Source organism: Topomyia yanbarensis, chromosome 3 (assembly GCF_030247195.1).
Source record: "Topomyia yanbarensis strain Yona2022 chromosome 3, ASM3024719v1, whole genome shotgun sequence".
In the NCBI taxonomy this organism is placed as follows: domain Eukaryota; kingdom Metazoa; phylum Arthropoda; class Insecta; order Diptera; family Culicidae; genus Topomyia; species Topomyia yanbarensis.
Window position 1 is genome coordinate 249,219,674 of NC_080672.1, and position 13,595 is coordinate 249,233,268.

Sequence of the window (13,595 nt, forward strand, 5' to 3'; positions counted from 1 at the left end):
CTTTAGGGCAAAAAATGCGCAAGATGACACATGAATGTTTTAAAACTACATCTAATTCTGAGTCAATTTCTCAATGTATGAGTTTTCATCCGATTACCGTAAATTTTTGGGATTAATTCACTCAAATTAAAAAATAAATAAAATAAATGTTTGCAAAATTATGTAAGACCTCCATCTGAGCACCAAGATATCGAAATAGATATTGCAGCGTAACTTCAAGGTACACCGAAACAAATCGAGGCTTTCGGATAAAATTCGACCACGCACATAAAGTAAGAATAATATAGTTTTAGTAATTTTTTATTAGCTATGACTTCGTTGTTCAATTGTCCAAGTTTAGAATAACTTAATATCACATGATGATTAGCTATAAAAATGCTTATTCGTAATACCACTTCGCTTCGTTGAATGACTTAAAACAAAACTGTATGTGAAAACATGTTGATCGAAGAAGCGATACACCTCTTCGATGGAATATAGGCAACTGCATGTCACGTTTCACACCGAATTGAGTATTTTGCATTCTGGTCTCAAATGAAATCGAAATTTCACAATATTTCTTCGTTATTTTTTGGCTTAGGACTAAGTTTCTCGACATGTTGTAACATAAAAGACAAAAACTAAGCATAAATATAATAGATAGGCATTACAAGGATGTAGTCAGTAATAAATAGTAAAATCAGCCTTATCAAAATTATTACAACTCTTACAATATAAAGGCGTATTATTGGCCGGTTTGTGTTTGTATGTGAACAGTGTTGACGCTGGTCCCACTGCTACCAGATTGTGCTGGATCACTATTGTTGGTAGGTTCCTGTTCCATCGGGGGTTGCAACAGCGAGGGAAGATTATCGGAGGATTTTTGATTTGGAAACAGAACTGAATATGCGGGTGGGGGATCTAAATCTTCATACGGAGGTAATGTCTGAACTGTTCCGCTCGCTGAGCTCGTACTAGTGTTGTTCAACCCCGATTCAAGATACACTGATGGGCTTTCGTTGTCGACTATGTCGGGAGCCTCCGGTTTATGTGATCGGCAGCAGCATTCTATTAAATATACAATTTCATTAGATATGCATTCTTTTAAGTAATCACGACTAAACTGATTTACCCCATAATCCACAAACCAGCAGAGCGCCACCACATAGTAACATCCCAAGGAATAAATATCCCCAAGGGCCGTATTTGGAGAGCCCTGTCAAGGTACTTTTATGTTGTTTGGTAGGAATCTTTGTTTGACTTTCAATTACTTCTATCACGCTCTCTTCGTCTGCCGTTGTGGTGTCCTCCCTCGAAGGCACTTCAGTTGAATTAGCATAGAAAAACGACTTAAAAGTTGTTTGTATATACTTTCTAAACACCATTTGGACGGGATTTTCCTACAATAACGTTTATAAATTGAAATACATTGTGGTGTTTGAAATATATCAAGAAGTACCGTGAGTTGTTTGTCCTTCATTTTGGAACACAAGGCGCTATCTTCGTCGCTAAAAGCATTCACCGGCGAAGGACAATGTCGTACACCATCACATACCAATTCCTTGGAGATGCAGAGCAGTGGAACGTCATCTACTTCGAGACAGGAATGTTTACCATCCTCCAGACACGGTGGTCCATTACCGATCACAGTGACAAGCAGCCGATAACCTGGTCGATTACCGAGATGATTCCACACAATGTTTAACCGGCCTTGAAGAAGACGCATCGGTTCGTCTCCTGAACTCAGGGCTTCCAGTTCACAAGGATCCAATCGCCATGGAGGTAACACTTCCCCATGTAACGAATGAGACTGAAAGAAAAATTAAACTCATTTTATTTCAAATTTATATCAATATAGACTGGCTTGATTTATTCCCGTAAAGCTTTTTAGCAGTCTGATTATCCTTTTCCGTCTTGTACATAAATGAAGTTTTTTATCTCTTCTTCAAATCATCCTTGTTGAACATTTTACATCTCTAAAACACTTCTTTCGTATTATCGAAATATTGGACTTGTGTTGCCTTTGTTTCCTGCAAAGTAGGTACATTGCAGTATTAATTTTTCTATCTGCAGAGCGATGCGGAACAATAGATAAAATCTCGACAAACATATGATTACGGCTTAAAAGCCAACTGTCAAAATTGTCTTTAAAAAGAAATTCCGGACAAACCATTACTCGCCAATCACAGATATTGGTATTAAACAAAAAAAAAGTTCGTTCTTTAATTAACTGCTATGAACTGTGTTTAGCCAAAAAGAGAATTTTGACAGTAGGCTTTTAAGTCGTAGTCATACGTTTGTCGAGAAATATACGACTATCTATGTGCATTTATTTTCTGCTATCGTTGCGGCTGTTAATGCCACTTATTGCGATAAAACGGATAAATTTAAAAAAAAATCGATTGACGTCATTACAGTAGGGTGGGTGCTCCTATAGTTGAGGTGTACCAATAGTTGCAGTAGTGGGTTATACGCCTAACTAAGGTACCAACCATCAACAAATATTTTTTTATCGATATATCGCACTAAAAGTATGCGACAATAAAACTGTTATCCTTGAAATTTGATCAAATAAATATTGAAAAAAATGGTTTTCTTAGAATTTTGAGCTCCCTTGCACCTATAGTTGATATAGTGTACCTATAGTTGCAAGTCCCATAAGAAAGCAATGAGATTTGCAACAATAGGAACCGAAATTAGCGATTGCCGCACTATTGGTACATGTGTTCCTATAGTGGTACAAGCGGTTTTGAATAAATAAATTGGTTATTAAACCATCTTTATATTTTTCCTATAAAGTGGGGACTGAAAGCTTTCGTTTAATGTATTAACATTGCCCATAGGTCTATTCATCGATTTCCTATCAAAAGTTTTCCTTAAGTATACGACTATTGGTACATCCACCCTATAATGGTTTTTATGATTTCTCTTATGAGTCATTGTTTCACAAATCGCACAAAATTGCGCTGCTTTACGAAGCACGGTGCTATTAGTAGCTTGCAAACTAGCGGTTTTCATGTTGTCTATAGGCAGTATGTCTCATCTTAGTTGTAACATAAATGATCGGGAATTAACATTATCTCTTTGAGTCAAATAATCATAATTGCCGGCGACGACCATCTTCACCGGTACTTAGGATAGGATAGAAAAAGATGATGTGGAAGCAGCTTAAAGGAAGGCCACCGACTCAGCGATGCTTCCATAAGTATCACGGAGTTGGATTGCAGGATAGGTATTGGAGTACGATTCGCCACAAGCAGGCGATGCGACCATGAAATGATTATGGTTTTATGCGATGGGTTGATTAGTCTTCAGAGCAAAAAGATATTTAATTATATTACTCATGTTTTTAAACTTTGGATAGTCGGCCACCGAGAGTGATTTACTTGTTTCTTAAACTACATCAATTTGAACTCCAACCAGCCGATCGAAGAAGTATTGCTAAAACTATGAGCAAATCTGATATCCATAATCGATCGAGAATTGATCAGTAAGGTAAGAATACATAAGAAACTCTCAAATCAACCCAAAACATAGTTTTTCCGTATATCAAATCATAGAATCTATGTCAATTATAATTGCTGACTGCACCTTACACCAACCGCCGCCGATATAACCTCAAATGTCCAATATATACACAGTCTGCCTAGAAAAATAATGAATTTTTGAAAACTCAATCGGCCCACCCCTGATTCGATTCCTAATTCTCCAAATTTGAAGCAAATCGGACCAATTGTATGGGATTTTTCGACAATTTACATTAAGAAAATCTACTACAGTGCATTTTAGCCGGTAGATAGCACTGTATGCATCGTATTATTACTATAATTTACAGATAATTTAATTGTGTACATCTTGGTCGAAGACAGCTAGTCAATTCGGCTTCGTTCAGGCTCAAATTACCATTTTTAAGCATGTGTTAGAACTGAACGCTTGGTAGTTTGCGTAGGAAAATGTGTTCAGCTTTGCCACCGGATTATCCATTAAAACCTTTTCAAAACTCTAAATGAAGAATATCAGTCGATTTTATAGACACCACGATTCAAATCATGCAAAATACCAGCTGGAAAAACCATCGGTTTAGCTGGATGGTGCTTTTGAAAAAGTGGTTTTCCTACGCCCACTACCAAGCGTTCAATTCTAACACATGCTTAAAAAAGGTAACTTGAACCTTAAAGTTTTTCATGGTGCCTAGCAATGCATGGTTGTGTATCGGTACTCGATTCCCACCAGCTATTGATTTTTGTGTGATAATAGTTAGATTTAGCTGAATAGTATATTCAGAAGAATTGAAGTACATGATACGAGTTATGCTTTTGTTAGAAAATTTTAGTTCCACCTGTGGCCGCATAGAGGGCGCCAACACTAACTTTTCATAGAAGAGAGATAAAATATCGAGATGTTTGGAAGAATTACTGAATTGAAATTATGTTCTCCCGTGGAGAACGGTCGAAATTAAACAAGTTAAAAATGCACAACTTAATATGTACGCTAGCTTTCAAACGTTCCACCTGATATGTTTTGAGGATATTAAATGTCGGCAGATCCTTTGTATTCTAACATTCATTTATGTATAATACTAGGTTCATGGTTTAGTTTTTATTATAACTCATAAAACAAAGTGATATTTTGACGATTTTCATGTACCGTCAAATGGAGTAGCATGCAACAACGGTGTAACTTCTCCACCAAGAGAAAATAACTGATCTGAGCTTACTGTTTTCTGGTATCATACCAAAACTTCGTATTAATTGATTATTATTACACATTGATACATTCTTTAACACCTGCTTAACACCTCAAGGAGGTGTAATACTATAAATTAGTAATATTTATGTTTTCCAGTAATTTACTAAATCAATAACATGTTGAATATCTCCATAAGTGACTTTTGCTATTGGAAGGCTGAATAACGTTCTATTATTATTCAGATATTGCAATAACACGTTTCATTATCAACTAGCAATTCCTGGAACATTATTATTTTTGGTATTTTACCTCTTATGTAGAACTTATTAACATCATAATGTGATATTCAGTCGTTGGAATGTAAAACCTGAGTTTGATATTCCACAGTTAATTTCTTCTGCTCGGGTTATAACACTCAGAACCCGACTTTATCAGCCCCCGATTTTATCTACCCCCGATTTTATTAGCTTTTTGACTCGATTTTATCAGCTTCATATGAAAATTGATAGTTGGTAGTTTGATGGGCTCTAGCAGACGAACCAAGTTGAATTCGAGAAAATCCTTTCTTGGACATATAAATCTTATAGATCCGAAAAATGCAAAAATAAAATATTCATTTATTTTAAATTTTGCGCTGTAAGACCCCTTAAGGGGAACTTAAAGTAAATAATCAGAAAAGGTTGCAACGCTATATCTAAGGAACAAAGAAGAATATTTTCAGAGCTTTGGTTTATTAAAAGGACAGAAAAATATATGTCCCGATTTTATCAATGTCCCTGTTTTATCAGCTTAAAATTCGCCAAGGGGTTGATAAAAACGAGTCTTTACTGTAGTAACAAAAAATCAATCTTCTGTATATCGAGTTTTTTCAATAGAAAAAGAAACTGGAATGTCGTGCTTTGCTCCACTTCAATGGTAACAACATGTCGTTTGTACCTCGTACAGAGTAAACATTCTTAAACGTTACTGTTTGATACATGTTTTTTTTTATTTTTAGATTATAGAGGTTTTAACCTTAAGGTCATTCGCCTCTTCGGTATAGAAAAATCACTTATGAAAAATTTCTAACACTATGCGCGGAGTCGGGACTCGAACCCAGGTGCGCTGCGTACAAGGCAATCGATTTACCAACTACGCTACGCTCGGGCGCGCCCACCCCTGATACATGTTTGTTTACGATCTCAAATTCACGTAAGATAACGTATTAAATATATTAACGACCTGTGGGGGTAACAGACAACAGTATTTTGTCTTATTCCTACACGGAAAAAAAATCCGTTCATAGATTCGTGAAAAGAAGATCACGATTTCGCGATCTGAACGGTTTACGAAAATCGTGACCAAGTTCCTGAAATTATGAATAATAAACTTCGTGTTCATAAAACTACTTGTATTCCCAAAAAACTAGTTTGTACCAAATATGCATGGCGTTACGTTCGAATGTTTGGTAGGGTTACTGTGGTTGGTCTCTGGAAATGTTTAGTTTTAGTTATGATTCTTGTTCATAATTTGGGAATATTCAGCCGACAGTTATGCGATGTTCATTACTGTAGGAGCGTATTCGCGATTTTTGTATTTTCTATTTTCCATAATTGGGTGATTTATATTCATGATTGGGGAATATTAGTCGCAATTTTCATAATTTCTGTTCACGTTAGCGTGATATTTTAGTCATGAGTAGAGTGATTCTCCTTCATCTTCTTCTACGATTACGATTTTTGATATTCTAATCACGAGCAATGTGATTAGTATTCATGATTCCAGGATCTTAGTCACGATTGTCATAATTTCTATTCCTATTATCGTGATTATTTAGTCACGAGTAAAGTGTTTTATGTTCATGGATTCAGGATCATAATCACGATTTTTGATATTTTAATCACGAGTAATGAGATTTATATTCATGATATCGAGATCCTAGTAATGTATTTCGTAATTTGTTTTCACGTTATTTTGATATTTTATTCTAGAGCTTACTTTGGACCGTAGAGTGATGTGACTCATGTTCATGACATCAGCGGTTTTATTATGATATTCGTAATTTCTCTTCGCTTATCGCGATCTGTTATTTTTTTAGTTATGATCGGTTTTTTATTGTTATTATAATAGGTATAATCGATTTTTTACACGGTGTAACGTAATAATATGAAAAGGAACGTAAAAGCATGACTGAACTATATTACGAATACGATTTGTGACTCTATAATGTATATTTCCTTTTTTTCTTTTTCTGTCCAGACATCACACTGAACGCCATCAAATGAATTACTATCTTCTGGGTCCTAATAGTTTTCTTATATCTACTGCTCGTGCCTCTTACTGGTCGCTAGCAACTGGATATCTATGAAATTTCATGGAATAGTGCATGGAACAAAAATGATTCTAAGAATAATACTCCATTGTGAAATAGTGCATGTGAAAATTTCATGACCATATTGCATGAAATTGAACACGGACGCAAGATAGTCATATATAAGGAATCACGAGCTAGTTCACGAATCCATTAATAATATTTCATGATTTTGTAAACTATGTCACGGGCAGGAATGGTAAATCGTCACTATTATACTAGAAATCGTGAACCAGTTCACGAGTAGATGAATAATATTTGATGATTTTGTAAACTGTTTCACGAGCACGTGGCTAATATATTAGGAATCATGAATTAATGCACTAGGATTGAATGGATTCATGAATAAAATACCGAGTTTCGTGAAATAGTTTCGAGAAAGTAATTAGACTGTTTTGATTTTGTGAACTACTGTTCTTAAAACTATGAATAGCATCCTGAGTCAACCTTTGGTTTTATGAATAACGTTCTTAAAGTTGTGCAATAGTTCACGTAGAGAAAATCGATTTGATAATGACGTTACTAAAGTTCACAAAATAAAAACAAATAGTTTCTCTTATAAAAGCGCCACGCAGGCGTCACTGAAGGGAAATTCTACATAATTATAAAACACATAATTTTTGTTCATTGCCCTGTTTTCGTAACGCTAAAACCTGATTGTTGCAGAATTCATGGCACTTTATTCACAATTTCGAGAACAATTTTTTTACCCGTATAATGCCTTGAGCCAGCTGGCAGACTGAGCATTTAAAATGCTGGTATTTGTAGTATTAAAAAACATTTTAAAAGTTAATCCTTCACCTACAATATAAAAATGTTCCGTAAATAGTGCTAGGAAGTCGACCTTACTCAAACTTGCTTCTCGCGCTGTACTATAGAAACAATCTTTCTAGCATTTATAACAATCCAATTGCATGTGAAAGATAATCGTTGACAGTGTATATTTATGGGCTTAACAATTTTGAATAATATTTCGAGACAATGAGGATATAACAAAAATTAATTTTCGCCGTTTACTGGAACTGTCCCTGGCAACACTGTATAACCGAAGTTCTACGGATAATACTTGCAACTATTAATGCTGTAAAATGAAGAATGAAGAATCTCAATTATTAGCCTTCCTTACTTTTGTAAGCAAATCATGCATAAATCAATTGTTTGAGCTGTTTAAAAGCATGGTCACGATTTTTAAAACAAATAAAATAAAATAAATTCAATTAAATTGATTTAAAAGTTCAAAATCTAGCACATTTTGTCAGTGTACTAGAGGTAAACGCAAATATACTTCTATAGACTTCAACGCAGATCATATTTTACAAGTTACGAGGTAACTTGCAATAGGCATGATTTTTATCCATCCTGAAAGTAGGTAATGATATTTTGATTCCATAAAGACCATTTAGTATTCTTCATACTCCCATTAGACCTTGTGCATGTTTAATATTCTTCTAAAATTTTAGCATGTTAAGTTATACCGCTTTGAAGTTGAAAAGTGTTGCAAGCTACCCCGTTTGACGGTAACGAATTATCTGTGTGCGATACACTAACCGAACCATTGAATACCAATCGAGCCGAAGAAGGAAATAAATTATCTTTGTCATAGATACTTACTATACTCAGCGAGCACGAATCAGTAGTGTTGCTAATTTTTTTGCTCCCATATTTTCTGGACGAACCGATCTGCTGTGAGATCTGCTGACTGCTGCTCGATAGCGAAGGGATCCTCTGCAGACGCACATAGAAGCTGTGTGATTCTGGAGCGTGAAATTGGCGCTTGCAAAACGGTTTATTCTTGTCCGGGTAGAGATTCAACACAAGGCTCGAGTCCGGCCCCGTTTCATGGACGTACTGCACACTATCGTCATCACAGATAGACTTGTGATTGACATGGTTTATGTGTGAATCTAGAAGAAAAAAATACGATCGCAATGTTGGCAAGTAGGTATCTGCGCAAAATACTAATTACAGTTCATCATTGGTACGAAGCTAACTGGTTTGCATTAGAAAATGGGATGATGATGCTTAGATAGTAATAGCAAAAAAATTGTTACTGAGCCTAGGTTTAAGACTTTATTAACTCTCACAACAAACGGGTTGTCTTCATATTCAATGTAATTTGAAATAGTATCAAATCTAAATATCACGCCCAATTATATATATATATATATATATATATATATATATATATATATATATATATATATATATATATATATATATATATATATATATATATATATATATATATATATATATATATATATATATATATATATATATATATATATATATATATATATATATATATATATAACGATGGATGTATATATGCATAAAACAATATACAAGTAGGGTAGACGTGCCCTTATTCTTCTCATTAGTCACAATGTCACACTATTTCGCTAATAACTCGGCTTACACCGATTGAATTGCGCTTAAACATACATCAACATCTTTGCATCGTTTTTAAGAAGCAGATCAATAAAAAATCTGGCTCGGAAAATGTAAAATACTCGCGTTAGAGCGAAGCGAAAAGTCGAGTACAACGCACCCTTCTTCATCCTACCATTTGGTCTAATGCGTTGAATAGAGATAGCAGACACTGCTCTAACTAATGTGTTCGAATGGGTGGGATGAATAGGGGAGCTAAGATGAATTAGGGCACAGTAACCCTACATGCATATATGCATATATATATATATATATATATATATATATATATATATATATATATATATATATATATATATATATATATATATATATATATATATATATATATATATATATATATATATATATATATATATATATATATATATATATATATATATATATATATATATATATATATATATATATATATATATATATATATATATATGCAGGCATAGATACGTACATATACATATGTATATACGCAGATACATGCTTACATATATGGATATATAAGCGTGATATAATCGAAACATTACTGTATTGCATTTTCATGATAAAATTTGATACATTTAAAATCATAATTCTTGTGTAATATTACATGTAATTGTAATTTTAATTTTGTGAAGTAAGTTTGAAAAACTGATTGGGGTTTTTACGCGTATTTGAGGATTTCAAAAGTCCTTCTTTAAATGTCCCCACCCCTCCTGAACAACAATTCATGGAGACTAAGGCAGGCCAGATGAATAAAATCAAATAAACAAAATAAATCTATAATGTATCAATTTCCGAGAAATTCAACAGTTTATAATTAAATATAATCTTAATAAGGAAATGGTAATTTGGAGATTTCAAATTTAAAGGGTCAACAAGTTCTAGAGTAGGCTTAAACGCACCTAACCAATTCGTATTCATGTCAAGTTGCTACCCGGTATTGTAGTAAGTTTCGCATCTTTCACAAACACGAATCGTGACTCACACATTTATTGCTATCAACCAATCCCAAATCCACATGTTTAACCACTCATCAACTTGCTAACTGCAACGTGGTTCATTTAGCATACTTCAATGAAGCTATTCGGAGCAAACCAGTTCTACTGATCTTAGTGTAATATAAGTGTAAATCATATACAAATAGGAACTACCTTTAACGTGCATGATAGCCCACGCTACCAGGCTCCGTGTGATAGAAGAGGTTATGCCAATTAACCTCAACCAATTTAAAGATGTACTCGTCCAAATGTATTTAGCCTGCGCCAAACGGTGACGATGGTATCAATTACACGTGTGCGATCTCTAGTGTCATTTTCTTATGACATTATGCGGTTTCATAAATGGTATTTTTCTTCCGCACTTTGTCCATGTAGGTATTTTTTTCTCAAATCGCCTGTGTCAAGAAATGTGTATTTTCCAGTATTCAAAACCACGAAGAATGGCAAAGAGCCATAAATTCGTCAATCCAGTTTGAACATTCGTTCCATCCGATCTTAACACTTAAAAGCTACAAGAGCTTTTTAGCTGCAACTGTCTCTTTCAAGACAACCTAAATATTTCGTTAGACTGCCAGTCCTACAACTAGTAGTGGGAGTGTGTGATTGGCAAGTCATTGGATCAATGAAATATTGAACATATTTTAATTGGCTGCAGAGAAAATGTTATACATAACTTAGCATGTAGTTTATCTATTGTTTCATTTCTATATCATCTATCAAACCCGACTGGAGCTGTTAAAATGTATCAATATGTCTGAACATCATGTAGTCGAACAACGATATTCACGTTTTGGATAAGCACACAACTGGCCACTCATTCATTACTCTGTCATAAATCGTTTTATTTAGAACATAAGGATTTTCCAACTCGGCCGCCGTTTGAATACGCCGCATCGCAGTATTGTTATTATATCAGGAAAACATAATCGATCATCCTGTGTTATCAGAAACCATATACTTTTTCTGCAAACAGCCATAAATGGTATCTTAGTGGCAATGTTTGCATCGATAAAAGAACGACGAGTAACAATAGTAGTGCAATAAGAGAACATTAGGAGTTGGATTGAGTGGAGGTAGTGTTGTTATCGATTATCTGGTACGGTTCTCTAAGCCATCGAGAATCGCTTTCCGAGACCCGGGAAGAAGGTTCAGTCCAAACCCCAAACTGCTGGTCTGACCAACGGAAGCCGGCGGAGCGAATGCGAAAGACTTCATTTGGGTACTCGAGTGCCAGGGTCGTTAAAGATGTGGTGGGGAGGCGTTCAGATTTTGTTAATAACGAGATACGGGAATTAGCTTAAAACATTCTAATAGTCACTCTCAAAAACAAGATGACGCTGACTTTGATGGGTGATGGTTGAGCAAGGCTGTAGCCATGATGGTGTTGAAAAAGGACGATGGCGGAGCTCGTAGTGAATCGGTTAAAGGCGGTTGAGTGGTTTTTGTCTCTGATGTGGTGGTAACTTGCTCCAGAGGATGGTTTACCTTCACCGTAACACGCGGCTGGATAGCGACTCCCTAGTCGCACGGCTTACAACTTCATCCTTGGTAGGTATTTGGAAATGAAAGTTCGACACTCTCATTTGCGCGTTAGCCGTTCCAACACAAGGCACGATTACGGCGAGAAGTCTCTTTAGCCGATCTTGTCCAAACTCCATGTTTGTCAGTGAAATGACCGGGGCAATGGGTGTACCTACTAGGCACTTAGCGGTAAACCTTGACTTTGCTGGTAAAACGATGTGTTCGCTTCCACGGTCTAGATCAGGGTTGTTAATGTGATGGATTCAATGTTATTCTATCATCGTGATATCGTTGAAGCAATAATTTTTCGTTACAGGTTAATTGTGCGTAGATTTCACTCGCGAAATATTGCGCTCAGAATTTCGCTCGGAATTTTACACGAAATCTAACACGGAATTCCGCGCGATATTTCGCGCGGAATTTCACACGGAATTTCACACGAAATTTCGCACGGGAGTTCGAGCGAAATTTTCAACGAGATTTTGCGCAGAATCTCGCAGTAAAAATCGCGTGGAATTTCACGTGAAGCTTCGCACAGAATTTCACACGGAATTTCATGACGAATTTTACGCGGAATTTCGTGTGGAATTTCACGCGGAATTTCGCACGGAATTCCGTGCGTAATTTCGAGCGAGATTGTGGGGTGACTTTCGCACGGAATTTCTCACGGAATTTCAAGCAACTTTTCCATGCCAAATTTCACACGAAATTTAGCATGGGATTTCGCACGGAATTTCGGGCGAAGTTTCCAACGGAATTTCGCACGAATTTCGCGTGGAATTTCACGTAGAATTTCGCGTATTGCACACAGAACACGTGGAATTTCATGCGGTGTTATGCTTGGAATTTCACGTGGAATTTCACATTGAACTTCGCATCGAATTAACATAGAATTTCACACGGAGTTTCACATAAAATTTCGCGCGAAATCTCGCACCGAATTTCACTCGAAAATTCGAACGGAATTTCTCGCGTAATTTTTCAGGCTATTTTTCCATGCAAAATTTCACACGAAATTTAGCATGGAATTACGCGGAATTTACCATGAGATTTCGCGTGAAATTTCGAGCAGAATTTCGCAAGGAATTTCGGGCAAAGCTTCCAACGGAATTTTGCACGAGTTACGCGCAGAGTTTCAAGTAGAATTTCGCGTGGTATTGCGCACAGATCTCCGGGAATTTCACACGGAATTTTGTATGGAATTTCGCGTCGAATTTCGCACGGAATTTTACATGGAATTACACGTGGAATTTCGCGCGAAATCTCGCACGGAAATTCGAGCGAAATTTCGCGCGGAATTTAATGTATATATATATATATATATATATATATATATATATATATATATATATATATATATATATATATATATATATATATATATATATATATATATATATATATATATATATATATATATATATATATATATATATATATATATATATATATATATATATATATATATATATAATTACACATTACATTAATTTCCACATTGTCTAAACAAAACCTAACATGGACAAACGAAAAGACATTTCAAAGTTTTTAAAACATTCTGTTTCGTTTTCTAAGAAGCTACACCTAAATAATCTGAAAAATGGCGTCGAAGCACAACTGTACGGAGA

General features: G+C 35.2%; 1 protein-coding gene across 1 annotated transcript in view; it reads right to left on the bottom strand.

Annotated features, from left to right (window-relative positions):
• Positions 1 to 284: 284 nt before the first annotated feature.
• LOC131691128 (uncharacterized) overlaps positions 285 to 13,595 on the bottom strand; it is a 31,057-nt gene continuing 17,746 nt past the window's right edge. The window contains exons 2-5 of the mRNA XM_058977301.1: positions 8,630 to 8,922; positions 1,439 to 1,789; positions 1,112 to 1,379; positions 285 to 1,047 (exon numbers count right to left, since the gene is read on the bottom strand). Of these exons, the coding sequence (XP_058833284.1) occupies positions 725 to 1,047; positions 1,112 to 1,379; positions 1,439 to 1,789; positions 8,630 to 8,922 (1,235 nt within the window). The 3' untranslated portion in view covers positions 285 to 724. The remainder of the gene's footprint in view (positions 1,048 to 1,111; positions 1,380 to 1,438; positions 1,790 to 8,629; positions 8,923 to 13,595) is intronic.